The following is a 24,984-nucleotide window of genomic DNA, read 5'->3' as shown; positions in this document are numbered from 1 at the left end:
CTTTTTAGTCAACAAGCTCTATTTTCTGCATCTTGAACAACAAACAAAATCTCTAAGACGCATTTTACCTTTCAAAATCTAGATTATGTTAAATAACTCCTACATTTACGGATAAAAGCCTGTCAAAGAAAGTGGGGCTTTTTTCTCACATTGAACATTGGGAGTTGGCAGCAAACACCTCCAGCACTCTAAAAACCCGACAAGTAAAATCAACACACACCATTAGGAAATGAAAAGCAAAAATCAGAAGAGAGAGTTTGACCATTGCCCCAGCAATGGAATTAATCTATCAGAGAGATTAGAAATCGAAAGACTGCAACAGAGAATTATAGAATTGGAAAGGTAAGCTCTGTTTAGGGAAAACACTACATAGGGAACATTAATCTCTTATAGGATTGGTTACTTTAACCAGCCTTGGACACAATCAAATACCTAGACTTCCAAGTGAGGAAGCTTTGACATCACTGCACATCATCCCACAAAGCCTAATGAACCGCAACTGGCTTCTGGTAACACCCACAACCACTCCATGACCCCTTCATACTGCAAAATGGAAATGGAAATTAGGCTCAATGACATCTAGTCATCCAAACTGTTTTGAAAAGTTTAGAACAAAAAGATGAGAAGAAAATCATATGTCGTGCTATGAAAATCAAGAGAAGAGAGTTTTAGAAAAAAGGGAGATCAACAGTGTCAAATACCACAGAGAGGCTAAAACAGGGAGGGCTGGGAAAAAACAACTTTCGCCTTGTGATTAAGAAGCCAGGACTGCTATTCAATGAGCAATTTGAATCACAGGAACAGAAGTTGGAGGAGCAGGAGGAGTCAAGAGAGTAGAACTAGGAGTGACTGTGCATTTAGAAAACGGAGTTTGATTCTTAAACCAGCAACAATAAAAGGATCAGAAAAGAGGCTAAGCGTTCCAGCGAAGTCAAACAAAGGTTTTTGGTGTGTGTGTGTGTCTGTTCAGCACAGGGAAGAAAGATTATGTACACAAGCAGAGGAAAGAGAAAATTAAAAGTTCTCAAGTTAGGACTTCCCTGGTGGTCCAGTGGCTAAGAATCCACCTGCCAATGCAGGGAATATAGTTTCAATCCCAGGTCCAGGAAGATTCCACATACCTTGGGGCAACTAAATCCATGCCACAACTACTGAAGCCCTAGTGCAGAGCTTGTGCTCCCAAACAAGAGAAGCCATCAGTGAGAAGCCCTCAAACCACAATGAAGAGAAAGCCCATAAGCAGCAACAAAGACCCAGCACAGCCAAAGAATAAATTAATAAACAATACAGAGAATTATTTTTAGTAATAAATGAAATGAACGGCAACTTTAACATTTTTTAAAAGCAGGCGCCAAAAGGCTTTTGAACAATGGGTTTGCCACCAGGAACATGTGTCATAAAAACCATCACTAAATCTAAGCCAAAATGGGAAAGGAAAAGACTCATATCCACATTGCTGTCATTGGACAGAATAGATTCAGGCAAGTCTACCACTACTGGCCATCTGATCTACAAATGTGGTGGAATGGACAAAGAACCATCAAAAAGTTTGAGAGAGAGGCTGCTGAGATGGGAGAGGTCTCCTTCAAGTGTGTCTGAGTCTTGGATAAACTGAAAGCTGAACGTGAGATATCACCATTAATATCTCCCCAAGGAAATTCGAGGCCAGCAAGTACTATGTGACCAACATTGATGCCCCAGAACACAAAGACTTATCAACAACACGATTGCAGATATATCTCAGTCTGACTGCGCTGTCCCGATTGTTGTTGCTGGTGTTGATGAATTTGAAGCAGTCATCTCCAAGAATGGGCAGAACTGCGAGCATGCCCTTCTGGCCTATATTCTGAGTGTGAAACAACTAATCATTAGTGTTAACAAAATGGATTCTACTGAACCACCCTAGAGCCAGAAGGGATACTACAAGGAAATCATTAAGGAAGCCAGCACCTACATTAAGAAAATTGGCTACAACCCTGACACAGTAGCATTTGTGCCAATTTCTGGTTGGACTGGTGACAACATGCTGGAGCCAAGTGCTAACACACCTTGGTTCAAGGACTGGAAATTCACCTGTAAAGACAGCAAAGACAGTGGAACCACACTGCTTGAAGCTCTGGACTGCCTCCTGCCACCAGTTATTGCAACTGACCAGCCCTTGCATCTGCCCCTCTAAGACATCTATAAAATTGGTGGCACTGGTACTGTCCCTGTATGTCCAATACAGACTGGTGTTCTCCAGTTAATGTTACAACTGAAGTAAAGTTAAGTAACTTAAACTGCCCATATAAAACAAATGGTCCACAAAACATTCTCCTTTCCTTCTGAATGTAAACTGAACTAAAGTAAAGTCTATTGAAATGCATCATGAACCTTTGAGTGATTTTGATGTCAAAATATTCATTGTGGCAATGCAACTGGTGACAGCAAAAATGACTCACCAATAAGAGCTGGCTTCACAGCTCAAGGTGATTATCTTGAACCAATCTGGCTAAATCAGTGCTGGATATACACCTGTGCTGGACTGTCACACAGCTCACATCACTTGCAAGTCTACTGAGCTGAAGATTGATGGTCATTCTAAGGAAAAGCTGGAAGTGGCCCCTAATTCTTGAAGCAGGTGTTGCTGCCATCATTGATATGGTTTCTGGTAAGCCCAAGTGTTTTGAGAGCTTCTCTGATTATCCTCCTCTGGGTCATTTTTTACTGTTTATGACATGAAATAGATGGCTGTAAGTGTCATCAAAACAGTGGACAAGAACACAGCTGGAGCTGGCAAGGTCACCAAGTCTTCCCAGAAAGCTCAGAAGACTAAATGAATATTATCCCCAATACCTGCCACCCCAGTCTTAATCAGTGGTGGAAGAATAGTCTCAGAACTGTTTGTCTCAATTGGCTGTTTACATTCAATAATAAAAGACAGGGTTAATGATAACACTGCATCACAAAACCTTCAGAAGGAAAGGAGAATGTTTTGTGGACCATTTGTTTTGTATGGGCAGTTTAAAGTTACTAGTTTTTAAAATCGGCAATTTTTTATTTGAACATTTTTTTATTTTTATTTTATATTTGAGCATAGTTGATTAACAATGCTGTGTTAGTTTCAGGTGTACAGCAAAGTGATTCAGTTATTCTTATACATGTATCTATTCTTTTTCAAATTCCCTTTCCCATTTAGATTACTACAGAATTTTGAGCAGCCTTCCCTATGCTATACAGTAGGTGCTTGCTGTTTATCTATTTAAATAGAGCAGCATGTATGAAAATCAGCACTTTTTAATAGAAACAACTTGACCAAAAGTCTGTCACAGAATTTTGCGTTCCATTAAAACAAACCTTTTATTTAACTTTGATTTATTTTTGGTCATGCTGGGTCTTTGTTGCAGCTCAAGGAAGAGTTCTCTCTAGTCACAAGGGCTTCTCTAGTTGCAGAGAATGGGCTCCAGAGGACGCAGACTCTAGTGTACAGGTTTTGCACATGGGATCTCAGTTCCCCAATCAGGGATCAAACCTGAGTCCCCCGCACTGGAAGGCAGATTCTTAGCCACTGAACCACCAGAGAAGCCCTAAAACAAAGCTTGATGAGAGAGAAAAAGTGCAAAAGAGAGGAGACTTGCTCTCTGCCTCTAGAATTGTATTATCTAGAGGGGGAAACAGGGCTAATTTTCATGAAACGCAATAAAAAAACACAGAAAAAAAGTCAGAAACCAGTGCAAACTAATATAAGCAGACCTCATTTGGCTTTAGTAGTAATGAAATGTTTTCTGAAGTACAAAAACCTATTCACATAACATTTTAATTCATTTCAGTTATCTACTGCCACACAACAAAGTACTCTAAAACTTAGTGGCTAAAACCACAATCATTGTATTTGCTTGTATTCTGCAGCTTGGGCAGAGCTGGGCAGCCTATCTCTGCCCCACACAGAGTCATCCAAAGTATCAACAGCTACAGTAGAGGCTGAAGAAGCCGCTTGCAAAATGACCTTCTTCACATGGCTGGAGAGTTGGTTGTGACTGTTGGCTGGGAGCTCAGTGGGTGCTGTTAGCCAAGCCCTCAGCCAGGGTTCCTCCATGTGGTTAGGTTGGGCTTTACACTTTACACAGCATGGAAGTCCAATGCCACTTCCCCCTGAATGTAAAGTAGAAGCTATTAAGCTTTCTTAAGGCATACAGTCAGTAAAGAATCTGACTGCGATGCGGGAGACCCAAGTTCGATCTCTGGGTGGAGATGGTCCCTGGAGAAGGGAATGGCAACCCACTCCAGTATTCTTGCCTAGAGAATTCCTTGGACAGAGAAGCCTGGCCAGCTACAGTCCATGGGGTCACAAAGAGTAAGGCATGACAGAGCGACTAACACACACACACAGAGTGACTAACACACACACACAAACACACACACACGGCACAAAGAGTCAGACACGACTGAGCAACTAACACACACACACACACACACAAAAGGCATAGCCCTAGGATGAATTCTAAGGACCAAAGCAAGCCATAGGCCAGCTCAGATTCAAGAGACGTGAACTATCAATGGTGCAAAACTGAGAGGGAAGATTCATTTGGGGCTACCAAAATGCATCACTAAAAACAAAGCTAGTGGAGGTGACAGAATTCCAGTTGGGTTATTTCAAATCCTAAAAGATGATGCTGTGAAAGTGCTGCACTCAATATGCCAGCACATTTGGAAAACTCAGCAGTGGCCACAGGACTGGAAAAGGTCAGTTTTCATTCCAATCCCAAAGAAAGGCAATGCCAAAGAATGCTCAAACTACCACACAATTGCACTCATCTCACATGCTAGTAAAGTAATGCTCAAAATTCTCCAATCCAGGCTTCAACAATATGTGAACAATGAACTTCCAGATGTTCAAGCTGATTTTAGAAAAGGCAGAAGAACGAGAGATCAAATTACCAACATCTGCTGGGTCACTGAAAATGCAAGAGAGTTCCAGAAAAACATCTATTTCTGCTTTATTGACTATGCCAAAGCCTTTGACTGTGTGGATAACAATAAACTATGGAAAATTCTTAAAGACATGGAAATACCAGACCACCTCACCTGCCTCTTGAGAAACCTATATGTAGGTCAGGAAGCAATAGTTAGAACAGGACATGGAACAACAGATTGGTTCCAAATAGGAGAAGGAGTACGTCAAGGCAGTATATTGTCACCCTGCTTATTTAACTTATATGCAGAGTACATCATGAGAAATGCTGGGCTGGATGAAGCACAAGGTGGAATCAAGATTGCTGGTAGAAATATCAATAACCTCAGATATGCAGATGACACCACCCTGATGGCAGAAAGTGAAGAAGAACTAAAAAGCCTCTTGATGAAAGTGAAAGAGGAGAGTGAAAAAGTTGGCTTAAAGCTCAACATTCAGAAAACTAAGAACATGGCATCTGGTCCCATTACTTCAGGCAAATAGATGGGGAACAGTGGAAATAGTGGCAGATTTTACTTTTTTGGGCTCCAAAATCACTGCAGATAGTGACTGCAGCCATGAAATTAAAAGATGCTTGCTCCTTGGAAGGAAAGTTATAACCAACCTAGACAGCATATTAAAAAGCAGAGACATCACTTTGCCAACAAAGGTCCATCTAGGCAGGGTTATGGTTTTTCCAGTTGTCATGTATGGATGTGAGAGTTGGACTATAAAGAAAGCTGACCACAGAAGAATTGTTGCTTTTGAACTGTGGCTGGTATTGGAGAAGACTTTTAAGAGTCCCTTGGACTGCAAGGAGATCCAACCAGTTCATCCTAAAGGAAATCAGTCCTGAATATTCATTGGAAAGACTGCTGCTGAAGCTGAAACTACAATACTTTGGCCACCTGATGCAAAGAACTGAGTCACTGGAAAAGACCCTGATGCTGGGAAAGATTGAAGGCAGGAGGAGAACGGGACTTCAGAGGATGAGATGGTTGGATAGCATCACTGACTCGATGGACATGAGTTTGAGTAAGCTCCCGGAGTTTGATGATGGACAGGGAGGCCTGGCGTGCTGCAGTCCATGGGGTCACAAAGAGTCGGACAAGACTGAGCTACTGAACTGACTGACCAAATTAACAGTCTATCACAGGTTGTTTGGTTTTTGGTTTTCTGGTTTTCGATTTTTTGCCAAGTGTTCTATAGCTGTATATTTGTCATTACCTCTATTAATTTTTCAAAGCAACTTTTAAAAGCTTGTTTACAATGACATCCAACATGTTACTAATGTGTCATAAAGATTTCGACAATAAAGACCATCAGTTATCTTAGACAACAAAATCTAGAGACAGGTAGGTCTAACTCTGATGCAGCAACAGCTCAATGACATCATCAAGTATTCAGGGGATTTTCCAGGGGATTTTCTATCTTTCCATACAACCATCTTCAGCACGTTCACTTCTCATCTTTAAAGATTTGTCCCCTAGGGGACTTCGCTGGTGGTCCAATGGCTAAGACTCCTTGCTCCCAAGGCAGAAGGCCAAAGTTCATCCCTGGTCAGGGAGCTAGATCCCACATGTCCTGAGTGAGAGTTCACATGCTGCAACTAAATACATTTTTTAATAAAGATTTGTCCCCTCAATGTCACAAGAGGCTCCTCAATCAGTCCCTAAGAAAAGCACAAGATAAAGCCTCCTCTTGAAGCTTTCTCTTTTTATCTGGAAGGAAAGAATTTCCTAGAAGCTGCCTTCCTTCAATTTCTGTCTAATTCCAGACCATTCTCAAATTTCACTGGATCAGTGATTACAGGGGCTTCCCAGGTGGCTTCAGTGGTAAAGAACTTGCCTGCCAATGCAGGAGACATAAGAGACACCGGTTCGATCCCTGAATTGGGAAGATTCCCTGGAGGAGGAAATAACAACCCACACCAATATTCTCGCCTGAAGAATCCCATGGACAGAGGAACCTGGTGGGCTACAGTCCATGGTGTCGCAAAGAGTTGGACACGATTAAAGTAACTTAGCACGCACTGTAATTTGTTGTAGTTCAGTTGCGTCTGACTCTTGAGACCCCACGGACTGCCTGCAGCACTCCAGGCTTCCCGGTACAATACAATATTACCTAGCAACAAAAAATCAAACATCACCGGGTACAGAAAACCCACACCGAGGACAGCCAAGACCCTCTGGAGAGTATTTTTTAGAGAATAGCGGATTTAAAGGATAGAGGGAAACCCGCTCAGGATTTACAGTCACTAACAAAAGCCAGTTATAAGGCTCTGAACTTCAATCTCCTGAAAACAGTAACAGCGCAATCTCGTTAATTTCCCCCTGCGCCTTCTTACCCACTTCAAATATGGCCGCCAAGCGCCAGTTTCCTTTACCTCCTGAGTGTGGTAAAGCTCTGACTTCACGCCCATTTCCAAAAGGGCTTCCTCCCGCGAGGCTGCGGTTTTCAGTGCGCAGACGCGAACTTATGTCCTCTTCTCGGCAAGATGGCGCTGGCGTTGATGCGCGGGCGCCGGCAGCTTCTGCGCTTACTAGGGCCCCGGCGTCAGGTAAGGATACCCCGGGACCGAGCGCCAGGATGCCGCACTGTCCCTGTGAGCAGAGCCAGGAGTGGCTTGTGCAGACGGGCATGAGCAGACGCTGACCTGCTCACCCGGACCTCCCTCTCGTGGCCTGGGGTCATATGAGGGCGCGGAAGGGTTACGTCCCAGACACCGCGGGGTCAGCAGCCTCGTACCTTAGTCTGTTCCTGGGACAAGCGTCACCTCTTCTAGAGAAACCTCAGCCTCCACTTCTGGGCCCCGGGGTGGGTCTGCGGTAGCTGAGAAGCAGGACTCACTGCTTGCATGCTTTCAGGCTCGCAGTCTGAGCGCGGGGAGTAGAAGAGTCCTGACCTGTGGAAATTGGCTGCCTGTCTCTTGAGGGGAGGGGTGAGCATAATAAGCGATTTTACCTGATAAAAGGACTCCATCTCCCTTTTACCCACTCAGTTCCACAGCGTCGCAGGGCCCTGCCAGTGGCCCCGGAAACCGCTGACAGCTGGGCTCGGGTCCCCAGCCGACCGGTGCCGCGGGCACCCGCGCTATGTCCTGCTCATGGCCCCAGGCCCCCGCGGCCTCAGTACCTCTGCCGTCTCTTTTGGAGAAGCGCAGGTAAGAGACATTTTGTCCCTGAAATGTTAAGAATGGTGCTTCTTGCAGATTTTATTTTTATTTTGCTTTGACTGGGAGGGGAATATGGAGCTATGTTCTTGTCCACACACCACCCAACTCCCCAAATGATAGCATCTCTGCTTGGGATAGATATTCACATCAGTGGTAAAATTATTGAGAGCACAGGAGGAAAAGTTTATGTTGTAAACAAGGTGTTGTTGGCCAGAATGGTGGCAAGCCACTGATGGTGAAATAAGATGCAGTTCTGTTTGTATATTGGAAAAATTATAATTTGCATGTCAAATGTGGATAAAGAATGTCACCTACCATATCAATAAACAAAGGACGCTGAGGCCAACAGTCTCAGTGGCCACCCCCAACAGGTGCACCCTGAGGGAATTGAGGATGGAGAAACAGAATATTAGCAGTAGCTAGTTAGGGTACATGTCAAAGGAATGATTTTAGTATGCCCAAACTCTTGCATCTTTCTGTACATAGAAAATACTAAATTCATTAACTTGAGACTTCTGGTTTTTATTAGCAGTAATTTTTTGGTGTTGTAATTACCTGGTTGGGCTGGGGGTGAGGGGAGTTGTTTGGCCAACTCCTGTATATCCTGGCTCCTCCCTTACCTCTTCTGAACAGTTCCTCAGAGCTGAGAGGCTGTGTCCTAGGCTTAAGACCCGAGTAGTAATAATAATAAGTATTAGTCCTTCAGTCAACTCTTTGCAACTTCATGGACTATAGCCTGCCAGGCTCCTCTGTGCATGGAATTCTCCAGGCAAGAATACTGGAGTGGATAGCCCTTCCCTTCTCCAGGGGATCTTCCCCACCCAGGGATCAAACCCTGGTCTCCTGCTTTGCAGGGTGATTCTTTACCATCTGAGCCACCAGGGAAGCCCCTCAGTAATGCCCCAAATAAAACACAATTCTCAACTTTTAGGTCTTGGTTTTTTTTTTTTTTTTTCCAGTGGGCAGTTTGGGCTACCAGTGAAGGGGCCCAGAGTAGCATTTCCCCCTTCCCCTGAACTGGGGCCGTGGTACAAGCAGGGGCCTCTTGTGCCTATCTGCCTCCTCAGAGAGTCCAGACAAGTGTGGGTGAGTCTGTCCTGGTTCTCGGATCTCCCAATTACTGGTTGATAATCCTTGGTGATTGCAGCCATGAGATTAAAAGACGCTTACTCCTTGGAAGTAAAGTTATGACCAACCTAGATAGTATATTCAAAAGCAGAGACATTACTTTGCCGACTAAGGTCCATCTAGTCAAGGCTATGGTTTTTCCAGTAGTCATGTATGGATGTGAGAGTTGGACTGTGAAGAAGGCTGAGCGCTGAAGAATTGATGCTTTTGAACTGTGGTGTTGGAGAAGACTCTTGAGAGTCCCTTGGACTATCCAGCCAGTCCATTCTGAAGGAGATCAGCCCTGGGATTTCTTTGGAAGGAATGATGCTAAAGCTGAAACTCCAGTACTTTGGCCACCTCATGCGAAGCGTTGACTCATTGGAAAAGACTCTGATGTTGGGAGGGATTGGGGGCAAGAGGAGAAGGGGCCGACAGAGGATGAGATGGCTGGATGTCATCACTGACTCGATGGACATGAGTCTTAGTGAACTCCGGGAGATGGTGATGGACAGGGAGGCCTGGAGTGCTGTGATTCATGGGGTCACAGTTGGACACGACTGAGCGACTGAACTGAACAGGTACCTGGCTCCCCATTTGAAATATACTAGGATTTGCTCAGTTGAGAGACTCTGAGCCATCTGAACTGGGTGATTAGATGAGAAGCTGGTCTAACATTTTTTCAAGAAGCCAGCTGGATTTCTGTACTTACACTTACAAGTATGTACTTAATTGGGAATTAAAGAAAATCTTGCCCTGAAAATGGCCAGTATGGGGCTTTTTTTATTTTGTATGCAGTAAGAGGAAGCCAGCTTGATAAAACATCTTTTCAGAATTCTGATCTTACGAAGAAACAAAACCCCTTCTAGAGGGAACTTCCATTTTCTGTGTCTTTGAGATGTAAATGTCCTACCTGATCTTAGGCGCCTCGTTTGTGTGTTTTGAGCAGTTGGTTTCTGCTATCCAGAAAGTAAGTACACGTATGGTGTACATATGGCAGCCAATCAAATAGACTGAGCTTCTGGGCCGTCTTTTGTCTGACCGTGACAATTCTCAGGGACTTCAGTCATCTTAATCTTGGTTGCATCAGCCTATACAATAACGATCCTTACTTTCTTATACTGTTTTGAGTAAACTTTATAGATCTTCTGAAGGCTACATCCTTTGGACTTTCTTGTAGGGGTACCTCTTTTCTCTTACTGATTTGAGTAATAATTAAAATGCCACCTGTCAATAACCACTGATCGTTTAAATTGGAAAAATGTCTTAAAAGATGCATTTTTACAGAGCTCTCATTATATACAGCTATTTTATTGATACCTATGGGAAAAAAAAGCAGAAGGTGACTACACACACACTCACACACACAGTAGTTAACCTAGGAATTCTGTTAGGTCTTTTTGTTTTTTTTTAAAAAGGTTTGGGAAACCTTATTTGTGGTTTCTGTTTCCCTTCAGTGAGTGGGTCTTACAGATGCTAATAAAAACATGAAGACAATTAATGTTGATTAGGCTGATTAACGGAGGTTTAAGAAATGAAGAGAAAGTCTAGAAACTTCTTCCCACAAAAGTGGAAATGTTAAAGAACTTGTGTACCAAATGGATAAAGAAATCTTTAAGTGGTTATATTAAGAAATAAGAAATATAAAACAGATGCTAATAGGATTAAAACAAAAGGTTTCAACACATTACCTGAGGTTTGATGGACCAACGTTATTGGTCCCCAGTATTAGATTTTCTTCCCCCTAAAGGCTAGAAGAAACTTATACAGAGATATCTGACTAACAGTTGCTTGGGACAACAATTAGGGCAATTGATTAAGTTTTAAAAAATTGATAAAAGAGCCTGAGTCCCTTGGCTCAACCTCTCACTGGGAACCCAGAGCCTTTTGTACAAAAATAGATCAAATGATTTGATTAAAAAGGAAGTTTCTGGACTCCTTTCTAAGACCAAGACTTGATGTGATCCTGACAGAGACTAAAGTTAAAGTTATAGAAGTTGATAGAAATGAGATAAAAATTTATCAAAACTGGTATATTTAAATGGGCTTTATGTAAGATGATTATATCTCTTTTGCCTTATTGTGGGATAGACATCGTGTCTCACTCCCTGGCCTGTTATTATTATAAGACAGGGCATATAAGTCTGCTCCTCAGACTATAGTAATTAAGCATACTAAAGGAAACCAGTAAGGTTACCAGAGCACACACAACATAACGTAAAAACTGGGAGCTGATGTTCCAGGGCTAGCAAAAATAGTAATAGAGATTTGCTCTGGGTCTAACCGGTGCACTCGGAAAGAGGGCCTTTGTTGAATGCCTTATAAAAATTTTGAAGACATAGTAAATTGAACCCTAAAGTTCTATAATGTAGAAATCTTGATTTTCAGTTTAGTTAGAAGTCAGTGATTAAAAAAGAAAACAAAATTTAGTTCGGCAAATCAGTCTTAGTATCACTTAGGCAATTGACCAGTTCTTTGGGAAATTAAAAGCAACTATTTTTGTCTTGAAAATCTCTACAAATCAGAAATGTAAATATAGCCCCTAAACTAGTAAGTTTATTAATACTTGATTCATAACTTAAGTTTTTTGTTGTTGTTGGTTGCTAAGTTGTGTGCAGCTCTTTGTGATCCCATGGATTGTAGTCCCCCCAGACTTCTCTGTCAATGAGATTTCTCAGGCAAGAATACTGGAATGGGTTGCCATTTCCTTTTCCACATAACTAAATATTTTAATGAAACTATGAGATCTTTAGTATTGTCTGTTTGTATGTCTGTATATATATTATACATATAAGATGTCACTACCTCTGATATACTTTCAAAATTAAATTTATAAAATGCCTTTATTTAATTGATTTTAATTGCTTACGAATTAACTCTTTCTAAATATAAAGGAAACTGGCCAGAATAACTTTCAGATTCATGTGATCTAGGAAATAGTAAATTAATATCTGGTGTTAAAGAAGTCAATAAGTTCATATTCTTTGGCAGAGTTTTCAGCAAGAAAAAATAATAACTTGGTGTTATTTTCATAAGTTAGGAAATCCACAACCCACATGGTGTGGCAAAATAGATGAGTTGTCAACTGGGAGGGGAAAGGCACAACATAAAGGTTGAGAGTTGTGTCTTATTTGGGGCATTCAGTTCAGTTCAGTCACTCAGTCGTGTTCGACTCTTTGAGACACCAATGAACTGCAGCACGCCAGGCTTCCCTGTCCATCACCAACTCTGGGAGCTTACTCAAATTCATATCCATCAAGTCAGTGATGCTATCCAGCTATCTCATCCACTGTCGGCCCCTTCTCCTCCTGCCTTCAATCTTTCCCAGCATCAGGGTCTTTTCAAATGAGTCAGCTCTTCGCATCAGGTGGCCAAAGTACTGGAGTTTCAGCTTCAGCATCAGTCTTTCCAATGAATATTCAGGACTGATTTCCTTTAGGATGAACTGGTTGGATCTCCTTGCAGTCCAGGAGACTCTCAGGAGTCTTCACCAACACCACAGTTCAAAGGCATCGATTCATTGGCAGTCATCTTTCTTTATAGTCCAACTCTCACATCCGTACTTGACTACTGGAAAAACCATAGCTTTGACTAGACGGACTTTTGTTGGCAAAGTGATGTCTCTTCTTTTTAATATGCTGTCTAGGTTGGAGCTTTTCTTCCAAGGAGCAACCGTCTTAATTTCATGGCTGCAAGTTACCATCTGCAGTGATTTTGGAGCCCCCGCCCACCACCACCCAATAAAGTCTCTCACTGTTTCCATTGTTTCCCCATCTATTTGCCTGAAGTGATGGGACCAGATGCCATGATCTTAGTTTTCTGAATGTTGAGCTTTAAGCCAACTTTTTCACTCTCCTCTTTCACTTTCAAGGGATTCTGTAGTTCTTCTTCACTCTCTGCCATCAGGGTGGTGTCATCTGCATATCTGATGTTATTGACATTTCTCCTGGCAATCTTGATTCCAGCTTGTGCTTCATCCAGCCCAGCATTTCTCATGATGGACTCTGCATAGAAGATAAATAAGCAGGGTGACAATATACAGCTTTGACATACTCCTTTCCCAATTTGGAACCAGTCTGTTTTTCCATGTCCAGTTCTAACTTGTTTCTTGACCTGCATACAGATTTCTCATTAGGCAGGTAAGGTTGTCTGGTATTTCCATCTCTTTAAGAATTTTCCACAGTTTTTTGTGATCCAGTCAAAGGCTTTGGTGTAGTCAATAAAGCAGAAGTAGATGTTTTTCTGGAACTCTCTTGCTTTTTAGATGACCCAACGGATATTGGCAATCTGATCTCTGGTTCCTCTGCCTTTTCTAAGTCCAGCTTGAACATCTGGAAGTTCATGGTTCCTGTATTGTTGAAGCCTGGCTTGGAGAATTTGGGGCATTACTGAGGACTTAACTAGGATGCAGGCTCTCAGCTCTGAGGGATTGTTCCAAAGAGGTGAGGGAGGAGCCAAGGTATATAGGAGTTTTGCAAAACAAACAAAAAGGTAGTTGAAACATCAAAGGATTACTGTTAAAGAAAAACCAAGTGTCTCAAGTTAATGAGTTTAGCACTTTTCTGTGTAAGGAAAGATACAGGAGTCTTTTGTCCAGGTGCTCAGTGGTGTCCACCTCTTTGTGACCCCATGAACTGCACCATGCCAGGCTTCCCTGTCCTTCACTATCTCCTGGAGTTTGCTCAAACTCATATCCATTGAGTCGATGATGCCATCCAACCATCTCATCGTTTGTCACCCCCTCTTCCTCTTGCTCTCAGTCTTTCCCAGCATCAGGGTCTTTTCCAGTGAGTTGACTCTTCACATCAGATGGCCAAAGTATCGGAACTTCAGCATCAGTGCTTCCAATGAATATTCAGTGTTGATGTCCTTTAGAATTGACTCCTTTGATCTCCTTGCAGTCCAAGGGACTCTCAAGTGTCTTCTCTAGCACCACAGTTCAAAAGCACCAATTCTTCAGCACTCAGCCTCCTTTATGATCCAACTCTCTCATCTGTACATGACTACTGCAAAAACCATAGCTTTGACTATACGGACCTTTGTTGGCAAAGTGATGTCTCTGCTTTTTAATACGTTGTTAGATTTGTCATAGTTTTTCTTCCAAGGAGCAAGTGTCTTTTAATTTAATGGCTGCCGCCACTGTCCACAGTGATTTTGGAGCCTAAGAAAATAAAGTCTGTCACTGTTTCCATTGTTTCCTCATCTATTTGCTATGAAGTAGTGGAACCGGATGCCATGATCTTAGTTTTTTTGAATGTTGGGTTTTGAGCCAGCTTTTTCACTCTCCTCTTCGACCTGTATCAAGAGGGTCTTTAGTTCCTCTTTCTGCCATTAGAGTCGAGTCATCTGCATATCTGAGGTTATTGACATTTCTCCCTGCAGTCTTGATTCCAGCTTGAGCTTCGTCCAGTTCGGCATTTCACATGATGTATTCTGCATAGAAGTTAAATAAGCAGGGTGACAATATACAGCCTTGACGTACTCCTTTCCCAGTTTGGAACCAGTCTGTTGTTCCATGTCCCGTTCTAACTATTGCTTCCTGACTTGTATATAGGTTTCTCCTTTCTTACAGGAGGCAGGTAAGATGTTCTGGTATTCCTGTCTCTTTAAGAATTTTCTGCAGTTAACATAGTCAGTGAAGCAGAAGTAGATGTTTCTCTGGAATTCCCTTGCTTTTTCTGTGATTCAGCATATGTTGGCAATTTGACATCTGGTTCCTCTGCCTTTTCTAAATCCAGCTTGTTGCCTTGCTAGCATGTGAAATAGGTAGAGTTGTGCAGTTTGAACATTCTTTGGCATTGCCTTTCTTTGGGATTGGAATAAAAACTGACCTTTTCCAGTCCTTTGGCCACTGCTGAGTTTTTCCAAATTTGCTGGCATATTGAGTGCAGTACTTTCACAACATCATCTTTTCATTTCAGTTCAGTTCGGTTCAGTCGCTCAGTCATGTCTGACTCTTTGCGACCATCTTTTAGGATTTGAAATAACTCAGATGAAATTCCATCACTTCCACTAGCTTTGTTTGTAGTAATGCTTCCTAAGGCCCATTCGACTTCAAACTCCAGGATGTCTGGCTTTAGATGAGTGATCACACCATCGTGGTTATCCAGGTTCGTCAAACTTAACTGCAAATGCAATAAAAGACCCCCATATTGGCCATTTTCAGGGCAAGATTTCCTTTAGTTCCCAATTAAGTGAGTACTTGTAAGTGTAAGTTTTGTACATACATAGACTTGGCTAGAGTGTTAGCTGGAGGCAAAGATGTTAGGCCAGCCTCTCATCTAATCACCCAGTTTAGACTGCTCAGTGTCTCTACTGAGCAACTCCCCATCTTTCATCTGGGCTCCCCTAGTATCTTTCAGCTGGGCAGCCAGGTACCAGTTAAATACTGCCAAATGAAACTCAGAATCATCAGCCAATAGTCAGGAGATCCAAGAATTCCCCTGATTTGTCTGGACTCTCCAAGGAGGCAGACAGCCCCAAGAGGCCTCTGCTAATATGAGGCCCTAAGTCCTCGTAGAGTTCAGGTGAAGGAGAGAGGTATACTCTGGATCCTTTTGTAGTCACCAAAATTGTTAACTGTAAAAAGTGTACAACCCAAAAGTTGAAGATTATGTTTTATTCAGTGAACTTGCTAAGGACTTAAGCCTGGAAGACTGCCTCTCAGATAAGCTCTGAGGGACTGTTCCAAAGAGCTAAGGGAAGAGCCGGTATACATGGAAGTTTGGAGAGGTGGCAGGGAACAGGTAGTCAGAATATCAAAAGATTTAAAAAAAAAAAAAAGTATTAAAGGAAAACTAGATCTCTCAAGTTGATGAGTTTAGCACTTTTCTGTGTATAGACTGATGTAAGAGTCTGGGCTTGTTGAGATCATTCCTTTGATAAGCACCTTAAGTATAAGTAAGTAAGTAAGTAAGTGAAGTCGCTCAGTCGTGTCCGACTCTGTGACCCCATGGACTGTAGCCACCAGGCTCCTCTGTCCGTAGGATTTTCCAGGCAATAGTACTGGAGTGGATTTCCATTTCCTTCTCCAGTGGATCTTCCCGACCCAGGGATTGAACCCAGGTCTCCCGCATTGTAGACAGCCACTTCACAGTCTGAGCCACCAGTATACAGCACCAGTATTCTGTGTTTCTCCATCCTGAATCCCCTCGGGGTATACAGTCGAGGGAGGCTGATGGCTGCTGTTCCTCTGTTTACTCATATGGCAGGCAACATTTTTCTTCCACATAGCGGTGTTTCACAGGCAGTCTAGAGAATTTTAGATTATCAACAGGGCCTGATCCAAAAGTAGCAGGCCTATCAGCAGAATCTTTGCCAGATCTACACAACAGCCTTTCTAGTGCCATGGGACAAAACTAGTCATAATGCCTCCCAACTTTTGGTCAAATTTATGAGCTGAAAAGAGGAAAAAAAAAAGAAAAAATTTATGACCAAAGAATGTCACCTGCCACGTCAGCAAACAAAGTATATTGGGGCCATCAGCCACTGCAGCCACCCCTGTAGTGCATCCTGAGGGGATTCAGGATGGAGAAGCAGAATACTGGCCCTACTGGCCCTAGAAAGTTAAGGTATATATCAAAGGAATGATTTCAGTAAACCCAGACTCTTGTAGCTTTCCATGCATAGAAAAGCACTAAATTCATTAACTTAAGACACCTACCTGGTTTTTCTTTAATTAGCAGTAATCTTTTGGTGTTTGACTACCTGGTTTTTTGGGGTTGTTTGTTTTGCAAAAATTCTTGCATATCCTGGCTCCTTCCTCAGAGCTGAGAGGCTGTGTCCTGGGCTCAAGTCCTTAGTAATGTCCCAAATAAAACACAATTCTCAACTTTGAGGTTGTGCATTTTTTCAATTGACACAATTACAACTTGCATGTCCCTGATTTAAGGCTGAGCGCCGAAGAATTGATGCTTTTGAACTGTGGTGTTGGAGAAGACTCTTGAGACTCCCTTGGACTACAAGGAGATCCAGCCAGTCCATTTTGAAGGAGATCAGTCCTGGGATTTCTTTAGAGGGAATGATGCTGAAGCTGAAACTCCACTACTTTGGCCACCTCATGCAAAGAGTTGACTCATTGGAAAAGACTCTGATGCTGGGAGGGATTGGGGGCAGGAGAAGAAGGGGACGACAGAGGATGAGATGGCTGGATGTCATCACTGACTCGATGGACATGAGTCTGAGTGAACTCCGGGAGTTGGTGATGGACAGGGAGGCCTGGCGTGCTGTGATTCATAGCGTCACAGAGTCGGACATGACTGAGTGACTGAACTGAACTGAACTGAGTATTTCTCAGCACCAAGTAGGTATCATCTTAAAAACTGAGTTGTTTAAAGAAAAATTATAATAGCTTAAGTGTATGCAAAATCGTGCCAGTGATACTGATGCAACTGAAATTTGGAAAATACTAATACAAGAAATAACTTCCTAACATGAAGGAGAGTCATGAAGTCTTATTCTGAGTAACTTATCTTCCTGCTTAGAGAGGAAAATAAAATATCCTTTTTTAAAAATCATGAACAGGAATATATTTAAAATAAACCTTTACAAAGTAATGTTTTTTGAAAAACTGACAAATACCATAAGCATCATAAAACCCAGAAAAATAATAAATTTTTTAATTGACTTCCTGACAGTAAATGTCCTTTTTAAGCTTTGAATTCTTTGGACAGTATAGGCTACCATGGGAGAACAAGAAATAGGGAGTCCAGAGAGCACCCCAGTGTTGGTTATTGTAAGAGGGACCTCGTTTTCTACGTGTCTGCCACCTGCTGAATATAATGTGCTTAGTCGCTCAACCATATCTGACTCTGTGTGACCCTTTGGACAGTAACATACCAGGCTCCTCTGTCCATGGGATTTTTCAGACAAGAATACTAGTGTGGGTTGCCATTTCCTCCTCTGGGGACCGAATATAACACATGGCTTTTCTCCCCCACAGGTTCCGGCCCCTCCAGTCATTCCTGCAACTCCCCCACCCACAGCAGTACCTGAAGTGGCTTCTGGAGAGGCTGCAGATATCATCCAAGCTGCTGCAGAGCAGAGCTTTGCTGAACTTGGGCTGGGGTCCTACACCCCAGTGGGACTGATCCAGAACTTACTTGAATTTATGCATGTTAACCTAGGCCTACCATGGTGGGGAGCCATTGCTGCATGTAAGGGAACATGTCTGTACAAGGGTAGAGGAAATGGGGGTTTGGGGTAGAACTTTAAAGATGGCAGCTCTGCGTGGATAGAGGAAATAGTTGCAGAAGTTTATAGCCGAGAAAAGCCGACGATGCAAATGAGTGATAGAGATTCGTAACACTTAGATGCACTCCACTGTATTTCTTGAGGGGCATTTTAAAACCACTAGACCACCTAGGATTTAAGAAGTGTAAGTTTTTGAATGTGAGGGTAGGGTTTAAGTATGGGGACCTCCGTAAAAGTGATGACGCCTGATTCAGGAGAGCAGGTCAGGTCAGATGGGAAGACACTGACATCGCTCCTCTTATAAGGTTAAAACTGCTTTAAATTCTGTTTCTCCCCATACATTGCTCCAGTGATCCTCCTCCTGTCCCCCGTGTCTTCAGCTTCTCCATCTTTATTGCCTACTCTGAACATAAAGATGTGTGCAAGCATACCATGTGTTTCTTGGTAAATTCCTTCCCCTCATTGTTAATTCACTTGTAACTACTACCCTTTCTCCTTCTCTTCTATTCTGCACCCAGTAGGCCTTTCTCTCTTTCTGTTCTGTGACCCTCAGCAGTCTGACTTACACCACCTTGTTCTAACTGCCAGTGATATCATTTCTTAGTCCACTTTTCATACTTGCCCTTTCTGCATTAGACACGGTAGAGTGTGGAACCTGCCCCTTGGCTTTTGCAACTTTCTGTCCATATCCTCCCATCTCCATTGCTCAGTCCTCTACCTGCCCCTTCAGTGCTGGTGTTCCCGGTTCTGTCCTTAGCTCCCTTCTCCGTCCACTTCACACCATTTACCATTATGGTGATAAAGCCTAAATGTGTTATCTCCCCCTCGTCTCTTCTCAGCCCAGGCCCACTTGCTTATCACAGATACCATCAACTAAATATTTGTTGAAATGATCAGGAAATGTGAAATGTAAGAAAAGAAATAGGAAGGAGTTAAAGTAGTAGGCCGCCAGATTACCTCCTATTCCAGACATTTCTAGGACAGCATTTTTCAAACTTCATTCCTGGGAGCCCCAGAGTTCTGTGAAAGTGCTTCTGAGCAAAGCAAATTCCAGAGATTGAACAGTCTTAACAGTCAGACAGCCTCCTCACCCAGGGCAGCTTGATTTTATTTGTTATGTATATTGTGGTTACACTTAGAATTGAGGAAAAAAGGAGTCCATTAATCATAGAAAATTTGGAAACCATTGATCTATAAAAGTAGCTTCTGTCACCTTTTTGAGGAAATAAGATTGCTGGTCATTTGTTTGGAGAAGTTAATGCCAGGCTTTCGATGTCAAAGCAGAGGACTGAGCCTCAAAGGAACTGAGTCACACCACGCCCTTTGGGGCCTGTGGGCATGAGCCACAGGGAGGGAAGGTCGGGACAAGAGACCCTCTCAGGGAGACCTAGAAACGTTTAACCGTCTAGCTGCAGAATGGCTTGATGGAGAATGCAGAATGTCACTCCACTCCTGGTTTGTGTTTCCAGGCACAGTCCTTGCCCGCTGCCTGGTGTTTCCTCTCATCGTGAAGGGCCAGCGAGAGGCGGCCAAGATTCACAATCACTTGCCAGAGATTCAGAAGTTTTCCGCTCGAATCAGAGAGGCCAAGTTGACAGGAAACCACACAGAATGTGAGTCAGTTGCAGAACGAGCGTGGGAGAGGACCTGTTTTCCCTACGTACAGCTGGGGGCAGGGAGGGGGCAGTGGGTAGGAGGGGGAACAACTCAAATTGGGAGTTACTACAGTTGGGCAAGTTCTAAGATATACCTGCTTCTTGGGCCTCATGCTTCCAGTGCCTGGCCAGGGTCAGTTAGATTTGACTCATGGGCCAGGTTATGAGGATGATCACCTCCACCAACCTAGCTGTTAGCCCAACCATTACCTTCTACTCCCTTCCCAGTTTACAGGGCCTCCTCGGAGATGACATTCTACCAGAAAAAGCATGATATTAAACTCTTTAGACCTCTCATTCTACCACTGACTCAGGTGAGCAAAAAACATTTCCCCTCTAACTTCAGAAACAATCAGATTAAGAGAAACAACAACAAAAGTTAAAAATCAGATTATCTCCTCTGTTTCCCATACCCTAGACCCTAAAAGCAGGTTGGTGGTGATATTATGCTACATAAACCCATTATGGGTTTCAATAACGGAGTAATTAAAATGTCCCCTCTGTTAAAGGGTCCTGACGCTGTTTATCCTGTGTCACAGGCCCCGATCTTCATCTCCTTCTTCATTGCCTTGAGAGAAATGGCCAACCTTCCCGTGCCCAGCCTGCAGACAGGTGGTCTCTGGTGGTTCCAGGATCTCACTCTATCTGACCCCATCTACGTATTACCTCTGGTGGTCACAGCTACGATGTGGGGTGTCCTAGAGGTAAGCCCGGGTTCGCCAAGTGCCTGTCCTGCAGAGTGGAGAGTGAAAGGAAAGCCGTTGTGTAGAATGGCCATTCTTCACTCTCTGGAGAGACAGAACTGAGGGGTAAGAGATCTGAGCCAGGATCAACGACCTGCATTTGCTCGTGTGGGACATGTTGCTTGTCAAATGCATGTTCTTCCCTTGCCTTTTCTTTTTTTCCCCAGTTAGGTGCAGAAACTGGCATGCAAAGTTCTGACCTTCAGTGGATGAGAAATTTTATCAGACTAATGCCCCTGGCAGTCTTGCCCATAACTGTCCATTTCCCCACGGTAGGTGATGGCTTAGGGGCTGGCTCCAAGTCTCCTGGCAAGCTGCCCAGAGACACAGCTTCTGAGTGCCTTCTCTTCTCATCCAGGCAGTGTTCATGTACTGGCTCTCCTCCAACATGTTTTCCCTGGGCCAGGTGGCCTGTCTCCGTATTCCTGCTGTACGCACTGTACTGAAAATTCCCCAACGTGTTGTGCACGACCCAGACAAGTTACCTCCACGGGAAGGCTTCATAAAGAGCTTCAAACAAGGTAAGGGCCCGTCCTCTGTGACAAGGACAGGGGGAACGTGGTCTCGAAATGGGTGCAGGACCAATGGTCTTCCTCCCCCTTACACAGGCTGGAAGAATGCCGAAATGGCCCATCAGCTACAGGAGCGGGAACGACGTATGCAGAACCACTTGGAGCTCGCTGCCAGGGGTAAATAACCCTTGCGGGCTAAATTCTGTCATTTGTTTCTTCCTTTTCTTCGCTCATCAGGATTTGTTTTCTCTTCTTCCCCAGGTCCGTTACGACAGACGTTTGCCCACAACCCTCTGCTGCAGCATGGAAAGAATGACCCTCCCAACACCCCCAGCAGCAGCAGCAGCAACAAAGCAAAGTCAAAGCAGCCCTGGCGTGACACGCTTGGCTGACCTCTGCTGCCTGCTCACACTGGCAGGAACTCTGTCTCTTCAGAGACTCAGCCTTCGAACACGATTTCATGCTGGGTCTTTGCGCCAGACCTAGAAACTGTGGGACATGTTGATGTTCATTTTAAAATTGGATTCCACTACAGACTCTTCCACCTAAGTGTGAAAGAACCCTGAGAGCCAGGTGGTCTTCCCATCCGCAGAGTTAGTAAACCTCTGTGCTACACACTGCTTCCTAACACTTACTAAAAAGGGACATGGATTGTGTGCTTCAGAAAGAGTAGCTTGGGTGATGATTGCTCCTGCTGGCCCGCAGTCTTAGGAGGCATCTCAGTGTTGTAACCTGGCATTAAGGGCTAGATGTGTTGCACGCCCATATTTGCCTTGTAGTCAGAGGTGTGTGCCTGATAAGTGGCGAATGTATATGGAGGAACCACATTCACTTATCCCAAGATTACTTATAAAATATCCTTCAAGAAGTAGATGTGCTCAAGTTCTTAGTGATAAGAGGAACAGAAGTTGATACAGCTTTTATCAAATAACCTAGCATTTTGCTACAGCAGCATAGGTTTTCTCGTGTAGAGGCTGGTTGCATCAGCCTTCAGCAGCTGGCTTAAGAGGGAAGAAATGCTCAGATTCTTTCTAACATAAGATTGTTTTTAGTCTCCCTGCCTGGCTTATGGATACTATCCATAAGACATTATATAAAAATGATGAAGCCACTCAGAGTTCAGAAGCATACCCTTTTATTGTCTAGCACCTGTGACAGTTTCATGTCTCTAAAGGAGACAGGAAGTTAAAGCACTGATGGATTTTCCAGTGGAAGAGGAGTGGGCAGACACACTGGAGGTGAGTGGATATCATAACACATGGGAACGTGCCACTGGAACATCCAAGCTCACACCTAGCATGCTTCCCATCACAGTTTGCTTTATGTCCCTTTAAAAGAAACCTGTAGTAATATGTAGCAAAACAAATAAATTACTCTCCATCTCTCAGAAAGCAAGTTCAGAGGTTGCTGAAGCTGCCTAAGAGGCTTCTGGACAGGTGCCTCCAAAGAAGTGAGCTTTCCTTTTCAACTTCCTTGCCTCCAGCCAGCAGAAGATACAAGCCCCTGCTTTCCACATCTCGAAATTTCTTGTGGTTATTTAGACTTGGGATCCTGTTGCTTGTACTGCTCTCCTCCATCTTCCAAATCCATCTCTGCAGCAACTGACATACATAGGACCTGGAGGTACCACGTGACAGAAGCTACAAAGAGAGGTTTGAGTCAAGAATTGAGAAGTCAACTGGACTGAGTCCAAGTGGCACTGAATGAGGCTGGGCCCAAGGGGACAATTTCAGTTAAACCTCAACAACAGGGGCTATGGCAGAGGTGGCTTGGGAGATTAAGAGTTGCAGAAGAAGAAAACAAAAAAACCCAGCCCTAAGCTGTACAATAGCTGAGCTGACTTGAGGATCCAAGGCTTACCCACAATCCTGCGGAGGCAAAGAGGTCGTTTGTGTTCTGGCACTCTGATGATGAAGAAGTAAAAGGGCAAGCCTGAGAGAGCAATGCCAATGCCGATGAGAGAGTTGACGGTATCACTGTAGAGTGGAACAGCCACCAGGAAGATGGTGCAGAGGCAGAAGACAATGGGGAAGAACAGGCTGAGCTAAGGGCCCAGAAGAAACAATTAGAGGTTAAACAGGTCAGGGTGGACAGCCACGATAACCCCCCACTTCTGTAGAGCAGACTGATGAGCCTTCCTGTCATCCCCTTCATTTCAGTGAGTACCACCCACAGTTCTGGGCCAAGGTTTCTGAGAAGGTATCAGAATCCCTGGAGCAGGTACAGCAAAGGTGGGATGGGGAGGAGCTACCTTGAGAGGACGAGGCCTATCGGGCTCCTTCCAGCGCAGATAAAGCTGACCCATGATAGAGAGCCCCACGAAGAACCAGTAGCTGAAGCTGTAGTAGTTAATGAGCTGAAAGATGTCCTCCACACACAAGTAGATCAACGCCATGAGACCCTGTAGGCACAAGCCCACGTCAGCTCCTGTCAGCCTCTGTCACGCAAAGCAGTTTCCAGTCCCCTTTATCCCATAATCCACCCCCCTTGTTAAGTCCTCAGTTTCTCCAACTGTCCTTTTCTGTTCCCACCCCATTTGCCACTTTAACTTCATTCATTTCCTATCAAGTCAGTAGCCTTTCTCAGCCCGTTCTTCAAATCCTTGCCAGCTTAATCCTCTGTACAGCACACTCGAAACAGTTCCTCAAATAGCTTTTGCCCCAGAACCTCTCCAGAATGGCTCCAACCTACACTTCCAGCTTTTACCTTCTACTACCCAACTCCACACCTCCAGACTGCTGATGCCATTTGTCTAACCTAAAGCCCATCGATATTTGCAACCCTAAACTTGAAGACCCATTTCAAATTCTCCAAAGTCTGTCTTTCACTTCTACCCCTACAAAAACGACCATTGCTCCCCATAAACACTACATCTTTATCTGCCACAGCAGTCATTACAATGTATTCCATGACCATTATGCCTCACCCTAGACGAGGAGGCCACCATTCCTTAGAGAAGATGGATTCTCTTCAGAACCACCACAGCAGTTAGCACAGTGCCTTGCCCGTGGTGAATGGTCCACTAATAGTTTTTCTGTTAGAATATTTAGAGCTTCTTGGAAGCCAGAACAGTTGTATCTAGTTACTAAAGTTTCTCCTGCCTGGCTTTCAGCCCAATCTTGAGATCACTTACATTGAAGAGAAGAGCTGGCACCGGTGTGAACCGCTTCACATGAATCATGCAGATGGTATCAGGGAGATGGCCTTCTCTTGAGCCCACAAAGAAAAGCCTATTTGGGGTATGATAGGAGAGGCTGAAAACCGTGAGGGACATGGGTATGGCCAGGTTCATGTGCCACAAGTCCTTCCCTCCATCAAAAGGGTTTGATTAATTGGAAAGAAGTTGAATACCAAGATATGTGAGCACTGGAGGCTGCTGATGGGAATGAGGCCAAAGGGTTGACTACCATTTGGGGAGCATGGTGACTCAAGTGGGTCCTGGGAGTCTGGCCCTGCCGTAGCTCTTCACAATACTCCTCAGTAAAAGAAGACTCATACCTAGACGCAGCCAGGATGGAGGCATTGAGGCCACCGAAGCAGGATAATGCAACCGCAAATGGAATGGTCCAATTGAATATGCCAAAAATCTGGTCTGCAAAAGTCTAAGGGGAAGAAATGGAGAGGAGTCATTAGCAGGACCCAACAGAGATGGAAGGCAAGGATAAGCATG

The 24,984-nt window shown here is 43.8% G+C and overlaps 2 protein-coding genes and 1 pseudogene across 2 annotated transcripts in view; 2 read left to right on the top strand and 1 right to left on the bottom strand.

The window, feature by feature from the left end:
- The first annotated feature begins 1,425 nt into the window (after positions 1–1,425).
- Positions 1,426–2,721, top strand: LOC128054271 (elongation factor 1-alpha 1-like; annotated as a pseudogene).
- Positions 2,722–7,411: 4,690 nt separating this feature from the next.
- On the top strand, positions 7,412–22,429 carry OXA1L (OXA1L mitochondrial inner membrane protein). The gene is made up of 10 exons (XM_052646141.1): positions 7,412–7,490; positions 7,932–8,093; positions 18,154–18,367; positions 19,874–20,017; positions 20,288–20,373; positions 20,599–20,763; positions 20,970–21,074; positions 21,161–21,323; positions 21,411–21,491; positions 21,576–22,429. The coding sequence occupies exons 1-10, from the start codon at positions 7,428–7,430 to the stop codon at positions 21,704–21,706; spliced, it is 1,314 nt and encodes a 437-aa protein (XP_052502101.1). The 5' UTR covers positions 7,412–7,427; the 3' UTR covers positions 21,707–22,429.
- Positions 22,430–22,471: 42 nt separating this feature from the next.
- Positions 22,472–24,984, bottom strand: part of SLC7A7 (solute carrier family 7 member 7) — a 28,091-nt gene continuing 25,578 nt past the window's right edge. The window contains exons 6-10 of the mRNA XM_052646140.1: positions 24,813–24,916; positions 24,448–24,544; positions 23,566–23,715; positions 23,175–23,358; positions 22,472–22,954 (exon numbers count right to left, since the gene is read on the bottom strand). Of these exons, the coding sequence (XP_052502100.1) occupies positions 22,848–22,954; positions 23,175–23,358; positions 23,566–23,715; positions 24,448–24,544; positions 24,813–24,916 (642 nt within the window). The 3' untranslated portion in view covers positions 22,472–22,847. The remainder of the gene's footprint in view (positions 22,955–23,174; positions 23,359–23,565; positions 23,716–24,447; positions 24,545–24,812; positions 24,917–24,984) is intronic.

Source organism: Budorcas taxicolor, chromosome 10 (genome assembly GCF_023091745.1).
Source record: "Budorcas taxicolor isolate Tak-1 chromosome 10, Takin1.1, whole genome shotgun sequence".
NCBI classification, from domain to species: Eukaryota; Metazoa; Chordata; class Mammalia; order Artiodactyla; family Bovidae; genus Budorcas; species Budorcas taxicolor.
Note: the sequence above shows the minus strand (reverse complement) of the source record. Positions and strands in the feature narration are given on the sequence as shown.